Consider the following 22,410-nt stretch of genomic DNA (forward strand, 5'->3'; position numbering starts at 1 on the left):
CTGAGAATCTGCGTATGAAGAACCCTGTAATAGGTACTGAATTAAGCAGTTTAAACATTAAATTTCAAGAAAACCTTTGTTATTGTTGTTGTTGGTTGCCTTCAAGTCGATTCCAACTCATGGCAACCACCTATGTGCAAAGTGAAACTGCTCCATAGAGTTCTCAAGGCTGTGACCTTTGGGAAGCATATCATCAAATGCCTCTGGGTGGGTTCACACTGCCAAGCTTTCAGCTAGTAGTCAAGCACTTAACTGTTTGTGCCAAAAAAGCCATACTGAAAATTTATTCAGTGACTTAAATTTAGAACTGTACTATTATGGTCCAGTTACCTAAAAATCGAAGACCTGAAATTCATCTCCGTGTGTGACTTGAACACTGACTTGGTGCCTCACACTATGAGCTATAGAGTAGAAGTGAGTTATAAGTCCAGTTCTTGTTCACAGAACAGAGGAACCATCATGAATCAGCAAATGTCCCTATACCTAGCTGACTAATAATAATAAAAAAGGAATCTTTTTAGAACAGAAGCTTTCAGGCAAGAACATGACATTGAGAAAAAAAAAAAGTGAGAGAGAGGAGTCAGGAGTTAGAAGTCATTTCAGAAATGGAAGGAATTGTAGAGACTATTTGTAAATATACCACTACTGACTCATAGCAACCCTATAGGACAGAGTAGAACTGTTTTTTTGTAAATATATGCCTATATATTTATACATATATGTGGATTATACATATAATCCAAAATGAAAGGTCTGAAAATTGTACTCCCAAAAAGGGAATTTTTATGGGAAAATACAGATTTTAAAATATGTATAGCACCTCTCCCAGAATCAAAAAACCTTTTCATGCAGCATATCTGTATAATATTAATTGGCTGCCAAGGGAAATTATGAGTCTGGAGTACCTGGGTCCTACCTCAAGAATTTTATCCATCAGGCCATCATCCTTCTTCTGGGATGGTAGGACTTTGCCAAAAGAACACAATGATGCTAGTTCTTCTGCTTGGGCATCTGCGGGTGGAACAATTAGGAGAAAAAAAAATCCTGAATCTATTATGCAAATTCTTTTTTTTTTTTTTTTTCTATTTCTGGATGGGCTGTGACTCTGGAATATCCGCATTTGGTTTTCTCTCCTCTCTGTTTCTCCTTTGTCCTACTATACCATCTTTTGAAAATGGGAGTGGTTGGCCAGTTAGAGATAAAAAGATGAAAGGATGGAAGATGTTAGTTAGCAGAAGGATAATCCAAAGATAAAAAAGGGAAAAAAAGTCAAGTCGTTTCCATTCTTAGATCTCTCTTCTCCCAAATCCTAAAATAGGCCTGGTAATGGTAAGAATTCCGCAGGTATGTTGAGAACATCACTGTTCAGAATCTGAAGGTTTGGGGGAGAGGGAAGAAAGGAGCTTTGTATTTCTCTTGAAATCCACTTGGGACATGCTGAACCCAAGGTTTGGTGAGCTTGTCTATACCTCCTGTTAGCAATATTTTTATAATTTCTCTTAAATTAGAAGCTCTCTTTTGATATTTCTATTCTTGTCATTCACTGCCTCATCATCACCTCCCCTCGTGATGGCCATTGTAGAGAAGATGTTGAGAAAAAGTTATCAAGTTCTTTTGAAATGATGGTTTTTGTGACTTAGAAAATTTGAATTTTTAGGTAACAGAGATACTTTTATTTTACAGTTTTAGAGATGACCTAGCAATTTAGTGCATGGTTTGGTAGACAGCAATGAATTAAAACCTAGGTTCCATTCCTTGAATTTCACCATATTTAGGAGTTCTAGTTGTGCAGCGGAAACCCTGGTGGTGTAGTGGTTAAGAGCTACAGCTACTAATGAAAAGGCTGGCAGTTTGAATCAACCACGTACTTCTTGGAAGCTGTATGGGGCAGTTCTACTCTGTCCTGTAGCGTCACTATGAGTTGAATCAACTCGATGGCAACCAGTCCGATCTGGTCTGGTCATTTGTGCCATGGTTAAGAGCTTGGCTGCTAACCACAAGGTTGGTGGTTTGAATCCACCAGTCCCTCCTTGGAAACCCTGTAAGGCAGTTCTACTCTGTCCTATAGGGTTGCTATGAGTTGGAATTAACTGGATGGCAATGAGTTTATTCTTTATTTATTCTTTAGTTGCCATAGAAGAAAAAATAAGGGTCGAGTGCCCCTTCCCCATCTACAAAGTAGTAGCAGTTCCTTGATTATTGGTTTTACGTCTTCTACATAAGCATGCCTCTCAAGACAAGGTTCCACAGGTACAAAATAAACAGAAATTACTGGACCAAGTGATTGCATAACTCTAAGACTATAATTCTGAAATTAGGGAAGGAACTCACATCCTAGCTTCCAGATTCATGGGATTCATGTTATTTCCCTTATACCAAAATTTCTAGTCTTCACATTTGCATGTGCAACACAAGGGCATATGGTTCTGTGCTGTCTGATCTGCTCAGAATTACAGTTAATAACAAAAAGTCCATATTGTCAGTCTCTCTCCAGACCTTTGATACAATTGTTAAATGACATGAGGTTATGTGTAGTTGCCAGTGGCATAGAAGAGTTCCTTGATGGTAGGCTTTTGTTCTTTTTTTCTCTGTTTCTCAGACAAGGTCTCAGGAGGTGGTCTGGAGTGATTCTTGAAGTGAAACCATTTGTATTATTTATATTGCTCTGGAGATAAATGTCTTTCAAGTACTTCAGAGAAGAACACACTGTTAGGGCTCTGGTTGAGTTTTGTAATCCCCATGACAGTCAGAGGCAGGTGGCATGGGCAGGGGATGTGGGAGGTGGAAGATGAAACCTTCACTGTGAATTTCGTGACTGCAGATATTTGGGACTGTTTTAGGTTTTTTGTGTATTTTTGTCATATGTATTATTTACACAAAAACATCAAAATGCATGAGTTAACTTATTAATGTAAGGTTATTTGAGAAGTATTTTTGCATGAATATTTTATGTTGAGGAAAAAGTGTACATGTTGGTGTGTTTGCATTTTTAAATTAGTTATTCTCTTTTTCAATCTAGAAAAAAAAATAAGCTAATATCCTATTAATAGCCTCTGGAATTACTGAGACTATTAATTGCATTAGTGATAAGGTCTTTGTTCCAGAACATTATTAACATCATTTGGGTCTGGAAGAGATCATATAAGTTACCTACTTAAGCCCACGTAGTAAACAGGTGAAGTATCTGAGACCTGGAGATGTTTACTGACCTTGTCGTGTGAATAATTAATCACAGAACCCATTTAGTAGTCAGGACTCCTGGCCTTCCAGCTCACTGCTCATTTTGAAAAAGAATGAACATGGAAAGAGAAGGAATCTGTGTCCAGTGGTACACATTGCATAATTTATGCTGTTAAACCAAAGGAAAAAAAAAAAAAAACCATTGCTACCAAGTCCGTTCCGACTCATAGTGACCCTGTAGGACAGAGTAGAACTTCCCCATAGGGTTTCCAAGGAGCGGCTAATGGATTCTAGCTGCTGACCTTTTGGTTAGCAGCCAAACGCTTAACCACTGTGCCACCAGGGCCCCAATTTGTGCTGTTAGGGAAAGTACATCATAAAGTACTAGAAAAACCTGGGACTTTAGATTCAGGTCAAAGCTGAAGTTTGGTACTTCCTAACTGTGACCTTGGAGCCCTGGTGGTGCAGTGGTTAAGCATTCAGCTGCTAACAAAAGTGTCAGCGGTTCAAATCTACCAGCTGCTTCTTAGAAACCCTATAAAGCAGCTCTACTCTGTGCTCTAGGGTCACTGTGAGTCAGAATCGACTCCATGGCAACGAGTTTTGTATTTAACTATGATCTTGTTAACTGCAAATAACTGAACCTCTCTCTGTTTGCTCATTTGTAAAATGTGAAGGATAAGAAATGTTTTTGAGGGATATTGTAAAGATTTGTGTTTATATTTCTAAAGAACTAAACGTGTGCCTCAGTAATATATTCTAAATATATATATAAATATATAATAAAAATAAAACCTGAAAACAGTTATTTGCTATTTTAGTAGGCACTCAAATAAATTGCATTGAGCCAATGTTGAATGAATAAATACTTCTATCAGCTACAAAGCATAACTTCTGTGCTTATCTATTAGACAATCCTTACCCTCACCTGTGAATTTGCATCATATTTTACTTAAATGTGTATTTGGCAAAAGCTAAAACCTCTTTAATTATGAACAGCATGTTCAAAAGTTAAACTGGTATCACAGCTAAGCCTAGAATTCATTCCTTTATAATTTATGAGAGACAGCAGGGAATGGTGGAAGAGAATGGATTTGGTGTCAGGAAAAGCTGAATTTAAATACAGGTGAGCTCTGCCAGTTACTGGTTGCATGATGTTGGGCAAGTTATATCATTTTTCAACCTGAATTCCTTTGTCAGTAATATAAGGGCAGTCACACCTGCTTCTCAGATGTGTTGTTGGATTTAAATGGCGTATTATATAAAATCTATCCAGACCCAGCCTTTCCTTTCTTCCAGGGCACTGTTAGTCATAACACATATTTTCCTTCCTCCTGCGACACCAACCTAACGCTAATACAAAGCAGGGGGGATCCTAGAGAAGTGATTCTTAAAAAGACAACTTACAGCCAAAACCAAACGCACTGCCATCGAGTCGATTCCAACTCATAGCAACCCTATAGGACAGAGTAGAACTACTCCATACGGTTTCCAAGGAGCACGTGGTGGATTTGAACTGCCGACCTTCTGATTAGCAACCATAGCTCTTAACCACTTAACCACTACACCACCAGGGTTTCCAAAAGACAACTTGGAGCCTTTAAAAATTATTTTGAAGATATGTTGTGAATACACCATATTCAAAAGTAAAACTAAAGAAAAACAAACCTGTTACCATCAAGTCCATTCCAACCCTTAGCAACCTTATAGGACATAGTAGAACTGTCCCATAGGGCTTCCAACGCTGTAAATCTTTACGGAAGCAGACTGCCACATCTTTCTCCCATGGACAACTGGTGAGTTCAAACCACCGACCTTTTGGTTAGCAGCCAAGCGCTTAACCACTGTGCCACCAGGGCTCCTTGTATTCAAAAATAGAGAGCCCTTTTATCTGAAGTAATAGTAAGTGCTCAGGTAGCACTTAGCAGAGATGGAAGATACTTCACATTTCCAGTCCCGAAGTTCTCGGAAGTGTCAAGTTCTCGGAAGTGTCAGCTTCGTAATTTGCCAAGATTTTTTCACTTTGCATGTTTTGCATACCATATGAATGTATCCTTAGGCCAAACAATATAATGGCATAAATGATAGAATAATTTAAAGAAGAATAGGCTTACAAAAATATATGTAAGATATTTTTTCTACATTTCTTTTTCACAAAGTATCTGTGATATTTTATTCCCTGAAATCATGTTAGTCAGCCAGAAATACGATTCAAATCAAAGGCCGTAGCGTTCTCAAGTATGATTTTAGTTAACTGCAAGCTGCTGAAAACATCAACACATTGTTGGGCTGTAATATACATATTTTCCAAGTCACAGGAAACTATATCCTCCCAGTACTCTGCATTAATCAAACCCACCTAGAAGATTGTATTAGTCCTGGGCCACATTTTAATAGAGGTTTGGCTATTGAGCGCTCCTCCAGAAGAAGGCGGAGCAGGATGAGGAAAAGGTTCTAGAAACCATCTCATAAACAAGGTCAAAGGGATTAGGAGCACTTAGTTTGAAAAAGTAAGTGTAGGAGAAATAGCAAGATATATCACTGGGTAAGATGATACTGGAGACTCAAAGACCCATAGAGCCTGTTGGATGTTACTTATCCTCACCAGTAAAAACCAGTTGCTGTCAGTTTGATTCCAACTCCTGGCGACCCCATGTGTATACCAGGGTAGAACTGTGCTCCATAGGGTTTTCATAGCTGGGTTTTTTTTTTTTTTTTTTTTGAAGTAGATCACCAGGCTTTTCTTCTGAGGCACAGCTGGATAGATTCAGACCTCCAACTATTTGGTTAGCAGCCAAGCACATTAACCATTTGTACCACCCAGGGCCTCCACTTTTCCTTAGAAACCTTTCAATCTAGTGGAAGAAGTAAGACACACGTAAAGTAGCTATTAGCAAAATTTAATAATAAATGCAGTATGAAGGTATAAGTCAAGAGCTTTTGAAATTCAGAGGAAAGAGAAATTATATCCATGTGAATAATCAGAAAAGGCTTCTCTGAGGGGATAATGTTTGAGCTGGGCACCAAAGGATGGGAAAGATTTGGACATTCAGAGGTTTCTGAAAGAACATTCTAGATGGAAGAGCAAATACAGAGTTACGAAAATAATGATATGCTAAGCACATCATGAAGTAAGAAATTCTGCATAATGTAAAAGCTCAAACCCCAATAAACACTAACTCTCAATAAATAGATTTTTAAAGGCTATCCTATTATCTTGGATCACATGCTACAATATACCCTTACATAAGTTCAACCTAAAAGTAATTAAATACGGATTTATATATATATGTATATACACACACACACATATTTTAAACCTCTAAACATAAGTTTTAAACCTCTAAATGTAAGAAAAGCCCACCTGACATCATCTAGGATCTATTCATTAATCTCCACTTATATAATACTATCATGACATGGTAGGATAACAAAAGTGAAATCTTGCAAAAACTCAGGAGGTACAATATAAAGGTATTGTTTTCAAATATTTTAAAAGCTACTGTTTAGAAACACAAGTATACTTGTTCTCTATTTTTTCAGAAGTCAGAACTAGGATCAGTGAGTGGAAATTACATAAAGGCAGGTTTAAACTGAACTTGAGAATCTCCTACAACTTAAAATTGTCCACAGAAGGGGTAACTCCCATAAAGCGGGTGGTGGCTTTTCCATCATTGGGGAGTACTCACGGAGGCCTGCTAAACCTGTATCAGGATTCCCGTAGAATGCGTTTCAGAATCTAATGAGAAATGAGACTAGCTATGCTCTTAGGATCTTTCCTACTGTAATGTTCCATGTGAATGTATATCTAACCTACTGACACCACACAAAGCAGGTGAAGCATACAGATTCGTTTTCTGGGTCAATGCATCCTTTTTAGAAGTCAAGGGTAGAGTCAGATGCCACCATATTATTTTACGTGGAATTCAACCCAAACTCATTACTTTATTAAGTCAAGAAAGCTGTAAGTTAAACTACTTTGTACAACTGTTGTGGATTCTACTGGAAAGGAGGTGTGCTTAAAAAAAAAAAAAAAAATGAAATAAAATCAACTCAAATATTTGAGATTGCTAAATCATGTCAAACCAACTTAGCTGTGCAACTTTTACTGGTGTCGTTGAATATTAAATAAGACTAAAATGTTCTTGGCTACAAAAAGAGCTTGATTCAATTTGTGACAGACATTTAATTAACTATTTTATGTAAATATTCACCAAATTGTAATACTGTCTCAATATTTAGTATTCATATATTGTGCAATTACTTATTACAGTGAAGTTATAAGTCCACAGATAATATAAACATACAGGGCTAATTAGGCTGTTTGGCTGTTTGCCTTCAAGTTCTGGACCTTAAGTCAAATAGTTGAATTTGTTAACAGTTCAAGCCTATGTAGAAGCAGGAATATGTGTGTATATATACCATGAATATATGCTGTGAAATTCCTTCTTTTTGTTGTTTTCAGCTGCAGTATTGAAGTATGAGAATAATGTTATGAACATCAGGCAATTCAACTGTTCTCCTCATCCATACTGGCTTCCAAACTTCATGGATGTTTTCACTTGGTCCCTGCCATTTGTTGGAGAGAAAGGTATGTTGTGGAATCCTGAAATGTTCTTAATAAAATGTGATAGGAAGGAAGGAAAGGGTTTGACTGTAAAATGTTCAGAAAGAGAAACATTTTAGCCTAACCAATAAAACTCACAAGTTACACCAGGAGAGAAGTGATTTGAAAGTGTATTGGTATATATCCTGTTAACAGGATCCAATGAATGAATTAAAGGGGAAACAAAAGAAACGAGAAATATTAGCAGAATTTATAAATCTCAGTAGAGTAATATAACCCTATTAAAAATAACAGAAATATGGTTTTAACTGGCTTCAAGCTATACTGGCTACCTATTTTCCTTACCACTTTGTGCTGTAATTCAAAAAAGCTGTTTTAGTTTACAAGTTACCTATCAAATGAAAAGCTTAGGGTGATCAGGCTTTCCTCGAATTTCAGACATGAATAATAATCATTGTAAGACAGTGATGTACGGCTACAATATTATGAAGGGCAACATGCACAACGAAAAGTATAGTTCATTGAAAATGTAGTGGGCTTTGTTGAATTGCAAAATGTTTTATTATATATATATATTTACCATAATAAAAAAATGTAGAGTGAGCATTAGTGTGTTACAAGGTGCAGAACAATGAAACAACTTTACATATAAAAAGCTGTCAATTAATTTGCCCCGTTTTTTTCAGAAGATTTGGCCTTTTATTTCTTTCTTTGCATCCTCCTTCCCTCCCTTTGTTTCTCCTTCCTTTATCCTTTCCTTTCTTCCTCCCTCCCTTCTTCCCTCCCTCCCTCCCTCAGTTCCTTCCTCCTTTTCTCCCTCTCTTCTTTCCTTCTCCCTTTGTTTTGTTTTCATATTTTGAATGAAACCTCAACAACAATTTGAAAGGAAGGTCTGCACCCAGTGAGCCTGAGCGTTTAGTTCAGGATCCTCATGGTAGTAGACTACATCACTCCTCGTGCATCACCTCACACGTTGCATGAGAAGATGAATGGGCCTTGTAATATAGTTTCCACATATTTCAGAAAAATGAAGATTTGTTCTATGGGAAAATTTTAGAGAAAAGCCATGTATTTTTTCTGAAACCCTACAATATATGTGTGTGTGTGTGTTTTTCTGTCAATGCCCTAAAATGATTACACCAGGGAGTTATGCATTGTCAGTGAAGAAGTTCCTTTGAGTACCAAACTGAGTCACAAGTAAATCGTAATAGTGAGTGATAATGTTCCCAGTACTATTCCATGTCCCCAGTTTCTTGCACTGATCAAACTGCAGTACATGTTGGTGCCATCTCCTGGCTTCTCTGAAACAAAAATCAGTGAATTCTAACAACTTCTGGGTACCCTTGGAAAACCATTTAGTTGGGTTTTTCCCATCACTTATTCATGTTTTGAAGATCTGTTATAAAAGAACCCATTCATATATTGGTATACATACATCTCAGAGCCCTAATGGCACAGTGGTTAAGACTTCAGCTGCTAACCAAAAGGTCAGAGTTCGAATCCACCAGATGCTCCTAGGAAACCCTGTGGGGTGGTTCTACTCTGTCCCATAGGGTCGCTATGAGTCGAAATCGATTTGACTATAACAGGTTGTTTTTGTCGCTTATGCATACATAATTCGGTTTTGATAATTAAACTAAAACTCAGGAATAATGCTAACTCCACTGAAATTTTATTCTTTATCATATATTTTAAATTCTAGAAGGACATTTGTTTAAAAATACCACATTAAGAAATAGCTCTTGAAGAAGAAAGACATAATGGGCGACTTTCTTTTCACATGGCTAAGACCTAACCTATTTCAAAAACTGCTAATGTAAATAAACATGCATCTTAGTGTAAAAGTAATGCAGTACTAATTTTCTCCATACAACCCTTTTATATAATTCTATTGTTAATCTATTTACTTAACTAAACTTCTGATTTAGATTTAAACTTTATTTTTAATTGCTTTTTGAAAATCAAATTTAATGATGTTTCTATCAATATATTCATTTTTTAATCAGTATGCTTAAACTGTTTCAAATGTATTAGTTCGTCAATCAAAAATCTTTATTAAACACAAAACCATGTGCCTGTCACTGTACTGAGCACTCTAGGAAGTTAAAAAAAAAATCCAGCTTTTACTTAATCCCTGCTGAACAGAAGTTTGCAATCTGTTTGATCTAGATGTAATGTTGTCATTGTGCAAATAAGTATTCAAAAATAACCATTTTTTCTCATAGATTTAGAGTGTATTCACACTGACATATTTAATTTGTGCCTTGCTTTTTGACCTATAGCTAGTAAATGCTACCATTAGATTTAGTACTAAATATGAACTAATAATTTTAAAAACATGAAGTCTACATAGAGTCACAAAGGCTGTTATCTTTTATGATTTGGATTTTATTGCCTTGTAGGGGACTCTGTATATTAACTAGATTTGTTATTGTTAAGTTTGCTCATTAAGAACTTCTGAGTAACAAGGTTGTAACAGAAAATCTGTTGCTGTTTGTTTCTTCTCTCTCTTTTTTCCTTTCCTTCTCTAGTGACTGAGATGCTGGTAAACGTCCTCAATATCTGCTCAGATGATGAACTAGGGTCAGAAGAAGATGGATTTGATGGTAAGAGGCTTGAGCCTTGTGTTATTCTATTTGCCACATAATTACTTGACATCTCATTGTTAACCCCGATGGTGATATTCTAAGATTTCAGTCATGTTTCAATTATATTATTGAGTATGAAAACGATCTCTTGTTTTTTTCTTGCTTTTAAATTTTTTTAACAGAATAAGAAAAAATTTTCCCATTGCTTTGAAAACATTGTTGAAGTAGTAAATTTTTTAATAACTATCTTTCAGATTTTTTTTTAAGTGAAGTATTCTGGCTCTTTAATAAAAGAAATAATCCTTTATTATCTAGCAAATGTTACAATTTACTGGACAACTTTAAAAAGTGCCTTTTAGTGGGATTGCTCCCCATCAGTTATTCAAATTGTGCTGTCTGTGATAGAAGAAAACATTTGTATATTGATATATTAGTATTCAAGGAGCCCTGGTGGCACAGTGGTTAAGTATTCGGCTGTTAACCGAAAGGTCAGTGGTTCAAATCCATCAGGAGCTCTGCAGGAGAAAGATGTGGCAGTCTGCTTGCATGAAGATGACAGCCTTGGAAACCATATGGGACAGTTCTACTCTGTCCTGTAGGGTTGGTAAAAACTGCACTGAGGTAAATAAAAAGAGAATGTGTCCCTTTCAGAGAATTAGTATCAAAACAGCATGATTTAAGATTTACTTAATACAGGTCATATCTCTAAGTGCAAATTACCTAATGGTGCAGACAAAAATAAAGCAGAAATGTTCATATGCTTATATAGAGCCTGTATACTTGGATAAATTTAAGAGTATAATTTATTCATACCTCCTCAATTTTCTCTTTTCTGTAACTTCTTTTGCCTTCATTAATTGCATAAACTCCCTTTGACTCATCTCACATTCCAAGGCAATGTAGCCTATAGGGAAGATGAGAGAACGGAGGTTTAAAAGAAATAATAAACTTTTTACTGGGTTAAGAACAGTTGTAAAAACCTATGCAAGTGTATTGATACATTTCATATGCAGGAGATTGGTGTACATTTTGTGCTTCATCTAATATTCTAAATGTTTCATATGTTCTAGCCACAGTTAGCTACTGTTAAGTTTTCCCAGGATAAGGATATCATTTAAAAGACAATATTTGCATAATGACAGAGACTTTTTTCCTAAAGAACATCTAACCAGATAGAATCTGAATCTTAAAAGTCAGCAAACAATTTTTACTAGATGCCTTTCACTGTGTTACTTTTACTCCCTGAAAGAAAGATTATTCAGTATCAATATAGTTATACTCCCCCGGTAACAAAAGCTCCATTTTAACAATCAGTTGGCCAATGTATATGATATGCACAATGTAATAAAAATATATAGAATAAGAAGTAGACCTACATATGTTTGTAATTTTATATTAATTCATTCACTCAACAAATACATGTTGAGTACCTACTATGTTCTAAGTACTGCAGCCAAAAAATGCCTACACACTCAATGGTACAGGTAATTCCTGCATAGTTAAATATTGCCAAGACTAACTCGGTGTTTACTTCCCTTCTAGTGAGCTTTCTTCACCCACCCTCTCGGTTACTGACTTGAAAGGATTTATTTTGTGACTTACTCTGCTTTAAAATAATGAGTTCCAGTTACAGGAGTACATGTCATTTCTTTATTATTGTTGTAAAAATATGTAACACAACATTTCCCAATTAAAATTTTTTCACATGTACAGTTTTGTGACTGATTACATTAATTATGTTGTGCAACCATCACCAATACCCATTGCCAAATTTTCCATCGCCCTAAACAGAAACTCAAGGAAGCACATGTCCTTTTACAGGCACTTGGAAGAAGTTTTCTTTTTAAGGAGACTGATAAAATCTCACCGTACCACCCGTAAGTCTTAGGTCAGTCCTGAAGAGAAATGGAATTTTGCCCTACCCAGGGCGAAGTTTTGTTGTGTTAAAATTATAGTTGTACCTGAGAAGACAAAAGTCTTCTGGCTCACCCAGGCTCCTGCCAGGTAGGGTAGCATTCAAACCATGTCATAAATCTCTCCTGGTTAGCTTTTGCCTTACAAGTAAAGGAATTTGATAGCTAATCTAGAAGAATATTGCTGTTTTAAATTGGCCTGTGGTTCTTTTATGTTGAAAATAAAATATAAAACTTGTGCTATCTTGTAAAGTTTGGAAGCAGTTTAATGCCAATGAATACGTTTTGAGGATCTAATTTATATGTATTGGTCTTTGTTTCCTGTTTCCACTTCTGATTTTGGATGATAAAATGACAGTCTGGTTTCAATTTAGATTGTTACTCACCAGAACATTTCGGAGAAGGACGAAATCCAAGTAGATGTATCTTGGATTTAGTTAATCCTCATTAGTGAAGAAGACTCATTGCAATGCAAGAATTAGTAAGTGATACCAAAGTAGGTTGAAAAGCTAACAAAAGTCAAGCAAACTTCATCACAAAGGTTTCTTTATTGTTGAATATCATAATAATGAAGGATGGAATAACAAGTAAGCATTAGAGACCTAATGACAGTTTCATGAATTAGGGATATTTATTTGGGTCTTTTTTTTTTCAGGTCCTGAAATCATAGACTCTGAGATCACTTTCTTTTTTTTAAAAAAAATAAATTACTTTGGAGGCTATGATATGTGATAAGCCTGGGTAACAAGAGAGTTGTGAAGGTGAAACTGAAATCCTGTAGAATAAAAAGGAAAGAAAAATAAAATAATAAAACCAATACATTTCAAGCCAAATATAGTTTCAGGCTGCACTGGAAAAACTTAGTATTAAATTAGAATTTATGTCTCTGCTTTCATCTAAAGAGCAAACCACATGGTAGAACTCTTACTCTTTATTCACATTTTTGCCTTATCCTAATGTTAACCACAGGCAAGTCACTGAATAAGGGATCAGAGCAGATTTTTGCATGCCTCTGTGAAACCTTCTAAATTGTATACAAGAAAATTATCTCCCATCATCTGTTTTGAATTATTAGATAATTTTTCAATCTCATACCATAGGTTCCAGGGTGTTTTCTTACTTCTTCCTGTGTAGCTTTAAAAAGTCAGACAGAACCTTTCAAACTGCAAAGTTGGGAACTAATGAGTAACATTTTACTAGTCCTTAAGGAATACCTCTGCAAGGATTTGATTATATTATTTTCTACCAAAATTGTATTTATTTGCCATGATGAATATTTGACAAGATCTAGCAAAAAGCATTTGACACTAATAACTCTTTTGCAAAAATGCTTTGGGACCCTAAATATAAGGAATTACCCTCAAGCCAAGTAATTATTTTCAGCACCAAACCAACTATTTTAAATGTGATTGGTTCTGAGGCTGTGTACAACCAAAAACCTCACGGTATTTGCTTCCTTGGTTTGGAGGTTTAAGGTCATGATTTCATGGGACATCCCAGCTAATTGGCCTAATAACATGTTTAGTGCTTCTTTTCTACCTCCTAGTTTGTTGCATAGTGCCTGGGGTCTTAAAAGCTTGCAAGCAGCTATCCAAGGCATGACAATTGGTCTCTATTCACCTGGAGCAACAGAGGAAGAAGTAGAGTCAGGAATAGAAGGAGGATATGGAACATGTGGCTAATTGCTTCCATGAACAGCTACCTCTTTTGTGATGAGACCAGAACTGAATGGTGCCCAGCTACCATTACTGAACATTTTGATCAAAGATCCTGTAGAAGAATCCTGATCAAAAGGGGGAAAATGCAGAACAGAATTTCAAATTCTCATGGACTCCAGACTTTCTGGAGCCATGGAGGCTGGATGAACTCCTGAAACTATTGCCCTGAGTTAATCTTAAAACTGAAGCCAAAAAATATCCCCTGAAATCTTTTTTAAACCAAAAATAGTTTAGCTAAACTAGTGAAAAAAAAAGTCTGCCTTGAGCATTATGCTCTTTTGAGAACTATCTCTGTGGGATCAAAGTGACAATAGCTACGCAAAAGATTAGATAGGAACCTTAGAAGGCAGCCAGTTTATGTTAATGGGGGAGGAACAACCCAGAAAAGGCAGGTGAGAATGGTTCCCCAACTCACAGAATGTAATTGATGTCACGGAATTGTACATGTAGAAACGGGTTGAATTGGTGTATGTTTTGCTGTGTATATTCTCAACAACGACAAAATAAATAAAAAAAAAAAACTAAAAGGAGTGATTGAATTAAGCTAGCAAATTTTATCTGAGAAAGTCCCCACTGCTTAATGTGTATGGCAGCACGTATACCAAGAACAGTTAGCTCAGATGTCCTCTTGCAACTATACTAATTGTTATTCTAAGCAAACCGTTTTAGCATCTTACGTTTCAGCTTCCCAGTCTGAAAAAGAAATGTTGTGTGTTCTATTATAATCTGGCAGTTGGGAGGGGGGTATTAAATTTTAATTAAAGTATATAAAAGTTTAGATAGAACAAAAAAAGAGATCTGAGAAGCACAAAAAACCAAACCAAATCCACCGCCGTCGAGTCGATTCTGACTCATAGCAACCCTATAGGACACAGTAGAACTGCCCCATAGAGTTTCCAAGAAGTGCCTGGTGGATTTGAACTGCCCACCTCTTGGTTAGCAGCCATAGTACTTGACCGCTACGCGACCAGGGTTTCCTGAGAAGCACAGTGGCAATGTTATTCTTGTTTTATCAACACTGAAGAGCAACATGAGGTTGGTAAGTAGACGAGTAACATCATAAAAGCGGTATTGGAGAAAAAGCAAATACCTTTTCCAAGCTTGGAAGAACACTTGGAAAATGAACAAAGGAAGAGTAGGGATATAATTTAGGAACTTAATAAAGTATGTCAAAGTTGAGGTGATTGGATCTGAACAAAGATTGTGTCAAGAATGAAATAGTATGTGATATTCACAGTATTCAAAACTGAAGGATCAATAGGACTCACTGACTTATGTTAGAGGACAAAGGAAGGGAAAACTGACTTTGATGGCTGAGACCTATGTGCCTAGTGGAGGATAATATTTGTGGAAAAACTCATTCATTTCAGGAAAAAGATGAGTTCAATTTCAGACACAATTTGAGAAGTGTACAAGCAGGAGTTGGAAATGGGGACCAGGAAATTGGGGAATAAATCTGGACTGATGACAGAGGCTTATAATTAAAGCCATAATTGAATCTATTAGGATGATTGTGGTCTCTGAAGTTGTTGATGTGGAAGGAGTTATCAGAAAATTGAGGACTGAACTTTGAAATTAACCCTTCTTGAGGAAGCTGCTGTAAAAAGATAAGCAAGTGAAGGAGAAAGAAGGGGTGGACAAGAGATAGGTCACAAGAACCGGGATTGTAAAACAGTTCAGGCAGCAGCTACTTGAAAATATTTTTACCAATTGCAGAAAAATTAATGTAAGATATAAACTGGGCCAGAAAATGAAGTATTAGGGCCATGACTTTGATTATCATACATGAGATCATTCAAAACAGGTGAATAACAAAATTTATTTTATTTTTATAATGGCATAAAAGTAAATTGAAATCATTGAAAAAAATTAAATTCAGAGTACCTCAATTTTAATACATTTTTTCTATATATTGGAAAAGCTGGTGGCGTATTCAGCAGTTCGAATCCACCAGGCATTCCTTGGAAACTCTGTGGGGCAGTTCTACCCTGACCTGTAGGGTTGCTAAGAGTTGGAGTCAAATCGATGGCAATGGGTTGGGTTTTTAATGTATTATTTATTTATATGTAAAGACATTTATTCATGGAATACCTTCTCTGTGTATTCAATGGTAAACAAAACACACGTGGTCCCTGTATTCCTTTGTCAAACATATAGTTAGTGGAACAAGAATTTAAACATTTTAAGCATGCTAGTCATAGAGAGGAGTTAGAGGGCTGGGACAGGGAGCATGAATTTCGATAAAATCTTTGAAATCTAAAGGGAAAAACATAGAGGATAGAGGACATCTTGCTTGTCCTCTACTAATTCTGACCAGGCAAAGAAAAATACTTTTATATAGTTTGCTGCTTTCGAAAATTGGCTATGTGAGAAATCCATATAATTTTTTCAAGAAATTGTGTGAGAGGATGGAATTCCATTTACTAGTTTTAATTTCTCTTATCCTTTTATAATAACTGAGCTTATACTATGTAATTGAGGCAGAGAAAAGGAAAACACATGAAAAAGAAAGATTATTCAGTGTTCTATAGAAGGCCTTGTAATTTCCTCTCAGGTATTTGTTAATTATCTTCCCAGTTTTTGTTGACTTCTCCCAATTAACTAGTATTTCTACATGTAATTTAGAAGCTCAATCATTTTTGTCACTTTAAATTTATCCTTTGTACTTTGTACCCTTTACAGTGAGGTAACAACCTCTTTTTCCATCACGGCTTGATAGTGGGATACGAGCTCCCATCATCTTTATGACTATTGACATTTTGGGGTCCCTTTTGCCGTCATATTTTAATCAGTATCATCAAGTATGGTGTATCATATTTGATTATAGTAATTACAATCCTTTTGAGTTACTAATTAAAATGATGCAGTACTATAGGTATCCAAAGTACCACTTTCTCTTCATAATGTACTATCATGATTTTGCACTAATGTATTTCATTACCTGGCAAGATTTTTATATTACACAGAAGCACAGACTTTGCAGAACAAACTAAATGTTAAAAAATCGCCATATCCCTGTTATAGCTAATTGTTTGGGTGGTATCCAACAATGGCAAGAATATTACGCTCACAGCAAAATAATAGTCTAGAAAATACTCCAGATTTTATGCTGTAAACATCTATATATAATGTGTTATGTCTTTACATAGTTTTAAAATAATCTCTTTGTAGCATTTATCATTAGAGCTTTCCTTCAACATTAGCCAGCTTATACTGAGCATTAGCTATTGTATACCTAAGCATATACTTCAATTCAATGTATATATAAAATTTGTTCAGAAGGAACTCCATATAGTATAGTATAGTAAGGTGGGAAAAAAGCATATGCCCTATAAGCTTTAATTTATTCTTTATTTAAACTTTATTCTTTATTTGAAAGGCACTGAAGTGGAAAGCCCTCTTTCCTTAATGAAGGCAAGGACTTTGTGTATCTTTATATTTAAAAAACTTCACTTCTCGCAAACCACATAGAGGTAACTGGCACGTGAAAGAGGCATTCTTCATAGAGAGAACTGTAATGGGTAAAGTCAGTGTCTTAGTTATCTAGTGCTGCCATAACAGAAATACCACAAGTGGATGGCTTTAATAAAGAGAAATTTATTTCCTCACGGTACAGTAGGCTAAAAGTCCAAATTCAAGGCATCAGCTCCAGAGGAAGCCTTTCTCTCTCTGTCAGCTATGGAAGAAGGTCCTTGTCTTCAGTCTTCCTATGGTTGAGTAGCTTCTCAGGCACAGGGACCCTGGGGTCCAAAGGACATGCTCTGACCCAGATGTTGCTTTCTTGGTGGTATGAGGTCCCCAACTCTCTGCTTGCTTCCTTTTCCTTTTATCCCTTGAGAGATAAAAGGTGGTATATAGGCCACACCCCAGGGAAACTCCCTTTACCTTGGATCAGGGAGGTGACCTGAGTAAGGATGGTGTTACAATCCCACCCTAATCCTCTCAACACAAAATTACAATCACAGAATGGAGGACAACCACACAATATTGGGAATCATGGCCTAACCAAGTTGATACACATATTTGGGGGGGAGGGGGGTGACACACAATTCAATCCATGACCGTCAGCTTCCTGAAAATTGATACCATAAGAAAGTAAGATATGTTTTCTTTCTTGTTTTTCTGGCAGAGCTTTCATGATTCTCTTTGTACTGGGGCATTTTATAGGTTGAAGTTCTCCACTTGAAGAAAAGATGGTGCTTTGATGAGTACAATTAATAATTGATTGAACAACTATAGTCAGTTGTTGTGAGCCCAAAGTTTGTAAAACATTTTCTTTTAGTAGTTGTTTAATCTTTGATGGTAGGTTTAAAGGCCATATGAAAAAGCTTAATAAATACTCAGAAAATCTAAATTTTTAAATTTTTTTTCTATGAGATAGTCTATTTTCCCTCTTCTAAAAATCTGTTTACTTCAACTTTATTCTTAGCTCATGAGGAGCTATAAAACTATTTTTTTGTTTGTTTGTTTTTTTCAGAACTCTGTAGAAAGAGAACTTTTGGTTCTCCTGTTTAGTCAGTCCATCATTTTGAGGTGGTCCATTTTTGTCTTGAAGCAAAACAAGAAGCGTTGGAAAGGTGTCACTGCTACTAGCATTCTCAACATGAGTGAATTTGCCCTGGTCTGGGATCTAGCCTTTAGTAAGAGAATTTAGCTGATACAAGAACTAGACTATTGACATTTGCAGCACCGTTTTCTTTTTCCTAATAAAAGCAAACATTTTGAGTACTTACCAGGTACCAAAACTCTGTGCTGGGTGCTTAGCCTGCAGTAGCAGCTAGTACGATATCTGTTGCATGTATTTCTTGAGTATTGAAAGTGAATGAGCACATTACTTACTTAATTCTGCCACCCATTCCACCTGCTACTGCAAGGAATCTGGCTCAGGATGGCCACTTGCCAGCTGATGAACTTAGGCAACTAAATTATACTTTCTGTTCCTTAGGATCATTCTCTGTCAAATGGAGACTAACTAACATTACCATCCTCATGTGGTTGTTGCGAGGATTAAATCAAATAATGGAAATAAAGCATTTACAGCAGTAAATGTTACAGTAAGCATTTTCCTCATTTTACAAAGGAAAGTAAATCCTAAAGAAATTTAATGACTTGCCCATGGTAGCACAGCTAGTCATTAGGGCAGCCAAGAAAGACTCCAGACATAAGTTCTTCACCACTGTACTGTCCTGGCTCTCATATGCCAATTTATTTATATGCCTTAAAAGACTTGAATGGGCCAAATATTTATGGCCTGAAGCCTCACAGTACAGAACGCTTAAAGCCCATTACCTCCTGGACAGTACTTCCCTAGACATTTCAAACGTTGGCTATGCTCCTCACCTTACTGTGTCTCCATAGCTGATGTATACATTTTTGATTGCCACATCCCTTTCTTCTGATAAGTTAGTAATATATTTAGGTGATTTTAAGGTCTGATGATCTGGGAACCATTCTGCTTCTTTAAGTTGCCCATTCAAGTCTGTGCTCTGAACACTGTCTAGAAAGTAATGTTTATTTCCTTATTCTCCTTCCCAAGGAAAACCTTATTGCATCACCTACGCGCTGGCAGAATACCTTGCCTAGGTCTTACATAGCATCAGAAGATATTTGAGTGACTTTGGTTCAAATAAGCTCTGTGCACACCAGTGCCTCAGCCATTCTTTGCTCTCCAGTGAAGGAACTGCATTACTTCTTTCAACTTGCTTTTGTACCTCATTGTACATCTAAGGTATAACTTAAACACGTAGGACATAGCACAATTTCATTGTTTGTCTATTTTTTCCCCTTCGCTTAGTATAATTTCAGAGATAACATTCAAATATCATTCTAGTATTTAAATATTTGAGAATCTAGTATTTATAAATCCATAGGATCCAGAATTAAATTTTAGCCAAATGCATTCTTCCAGCACTTAGCATATATGCACAATTAGGTCCTTAATAAATGCCTTTTTAACTGTTATTTTCTAATCTATTCAGAGCAGTCCTTGATAGATTAGGCATCTAGGCATTATGATTGCTTCTCCTTTATACAGTAAATCTACCTTATTAGCTTGACATTTGTTACTTCATTCCATTTGCTTTTATTTTCTTTTATAAATTTATCAAATTAATGTGTTACTGTCATCCAAGGAGGGATTTATCCAAGTAGGATTTCATAGGCTAATTAGTTTGAAGCTACCAGCCACTCCGTGGGAGAAAGATATGGCAGTCAGCTTCCATAAAGATTACAGCTTTGGAAACCCTATGGGGCAGTTCTCTGTTCTTCTGTTTTATGGGGTCGGTGAGTCAGGATTCACTCAATAGCCGTGGGTCTTTGGTCCCTAAGTGGATGTGCAGTGTAGGATTCCCAAGTTTTTGGCTACTCAAAGAGATCCTAGCCTCTAAACAAAAAACAACTGTAAAAGTGGAATAACCTATTTCTGGATGAGCAGCAGTCTTCAGGTTGGAATATTTGAACTCCTGGGTTTACCCAAACACATTCCAAAAGTAGCTTTAAGAAAATCAATTTTCACATCATTGGCCTCCATATGTCCTTTTCTTTAGAAGTGATCAGTCCGGGAGCTCACCTGAGCTGGAGGCTGGAGGTCTCATGCAGCTTCTCCCTTCCCACCTCCTCTTTCCCAATTTTCTTTCTCTCGTTTTAATTAACTCAACGGCCTAGATCTCGCTAGACACTGTGAGCATTGCCTTGAAATCTAAAAACTTCTAGAATACTAAACAAGAAGACAGTGGAAAAATCCAGTGTCTGGGAAGTTTCCTTTATCCAGGCAGCATAACCTACCTGACATTCCTATACTTAAGGAATTCATTCAATAAAATTTTGTTTCTATTTTTTTTTTAATATTTATACGCATTATCATGTGTGCTGTATAGCTCAGTTATGTACTAACAATAATTGTAATATTGATTCTGGAGGAAGTTTTGAACATTTAAGGCCTTATCTCAGGAAATTTTTTAGAATATAGTTAAATTGCTAAACATATTTGAGACCAATATGTAACATTGTGATAAATAAAAATATTCTATTTTACTTCCAAAACAAATATGTAAGAATAAACAAATAGAATATTTTTATTGGGAGTAAAATTGGGGGAGTGAAACAAATATAATTTCAAAGAAAAAATAACATAAGATTTCTTTAAAAATATTAATGAAGAGTTTGTACATGGATATTTCTTTAAATGGATGATGGTGAAGATCAAATTGCTATTGTATTTATATGCCATTGGTGTATAAATACAGCAACATAGCCATTTTATTTTAAAATGTCAGTATTTACAATATTGTATTTTTTATAACTATTTAAACTTGAAGGGGGGATAGTGTTCTCTGGGGGATATTCTTTTGTGGATGTATGAGTAAAAAATGTATAAAGGCCCACTGTTCTAAAGCCACTCCATATTAGAGTGAGTACCATTACCCGGTGCCTATGGTGCTGTCCCTAAATCCAGGTCTCAAGGGCCTGGTGGTACAGGAAAATGTAGTGAAACACTTATCAGAACTCACAGCCCAGGACAAAACTAGATGGATGTCTAAGCAAGTTTTGGTAACATCACTTTGTTGGGACATAGCAGCTCAGGGTTTGTAACTATTACCCTAAATCAGGGGGAGAAGGAAGATAAGATTTGAAGATTATAGCACATAGATTGCCTGGCTCTGAGAAGTTCTTTTTAAGACCATGGAAAAACACTGGTTAAAATTCATTAGTAAAAATGTATGCTGATAAAGAGGAACAGTGATTTTCATGAGAGAATCATTTATTCTGTTTGAAAAGACCTGGACTAGTTTGACCTTGTGACCTAATAATGAAAAGACCTTAAATAGTGGGGGTGAATTTGGAATATACAGTTTTACCAAATAAGACAGCCTCTATACTCATACTTTTAATCATCGACTGTAAAAAGCCATAAGACCAATTATGCAAGGGTTTTTAGAAGCTCCTGAAGTTAAATTCTGTCTTTTGCATTGCATCTTGTATTTCAGATGTGCTGATTTGGATGAAAACCAAACCCATTTTTGTCTTGAACATAACACAGCAAAGGATATTTCTTATCTCAGTACCTTTTGCTTCATTCTATCAATAGCTTTTATTCAAATTCAGTAATTGCTCTATTTGATGAAAAATAAAATCTGGAGGCAAGTCTAAGCTCTGCTCAATAATAATGAACCATGGTAAAATCTTACTTTCAAGTAGAATAGGTTCCTACAGAGATGAACTTTGTTACCTTTTAAAAATGTGTGAAAGTGGTGAGTCTTCTGCATAATTTTTACTAAAAGTTTAAAGGAATTTGTGTTAAAAGTTTAAAGGAATTTGAAATCTAGCAGCAAGATGTAGTTCTTAATCTTTCTTTTGAAAAAGTATGAAATCTTGTAGAATTTAAAGGTATGTATACACTTTTTTATATATTTAATTTAAATGCTGTACTATGGATACACTTATAT

General features: G+C 35.9%; 1 protein-coding gene across 2 annotated transcripts in view; it reads left to right on the forward strand.

Moving 5' to 3' along the window:
* PPP3CA (protein phosphatase 3 catalytic subunit alpha) overlaps window positions 1-22,410 on the forward strand; it is a 357,673-nt gene that overhangs the window by 309,059 nt on the left and 26,204 nt on the right. For both annotated transcript variants that reach the window (XM_049885626.1, XM_049885627.1), the window contains exons 9-10: window positions 7,646-7,771; window positions 10,279-10,353. In XM_049885626.1, the coding sequence (XP_049741583.1) occupies window positions 7,646-7,771; window positions 10,279-10,353 (201 nt within the window). The remainder of the gene's footprint in view (window positions 1-7,645; window positions 7,772-10,278; window positions 10,354-22,410) is intronic.

Source organism: Elephas maximus, chromosome 5 (assembly GCF_024166365.1).
Source record: "Elephas maximus indicus isolate mEleMax1 chromosome 5, mEleMax1 primary haplotype, whole genome shotgun sequence".
Taxonomy (NCBI): Eukaryota; Metazoa; Chordata; class Mammalia; order Proboscidea; family Elephantidae; genus Elephas; species Elephas maximus.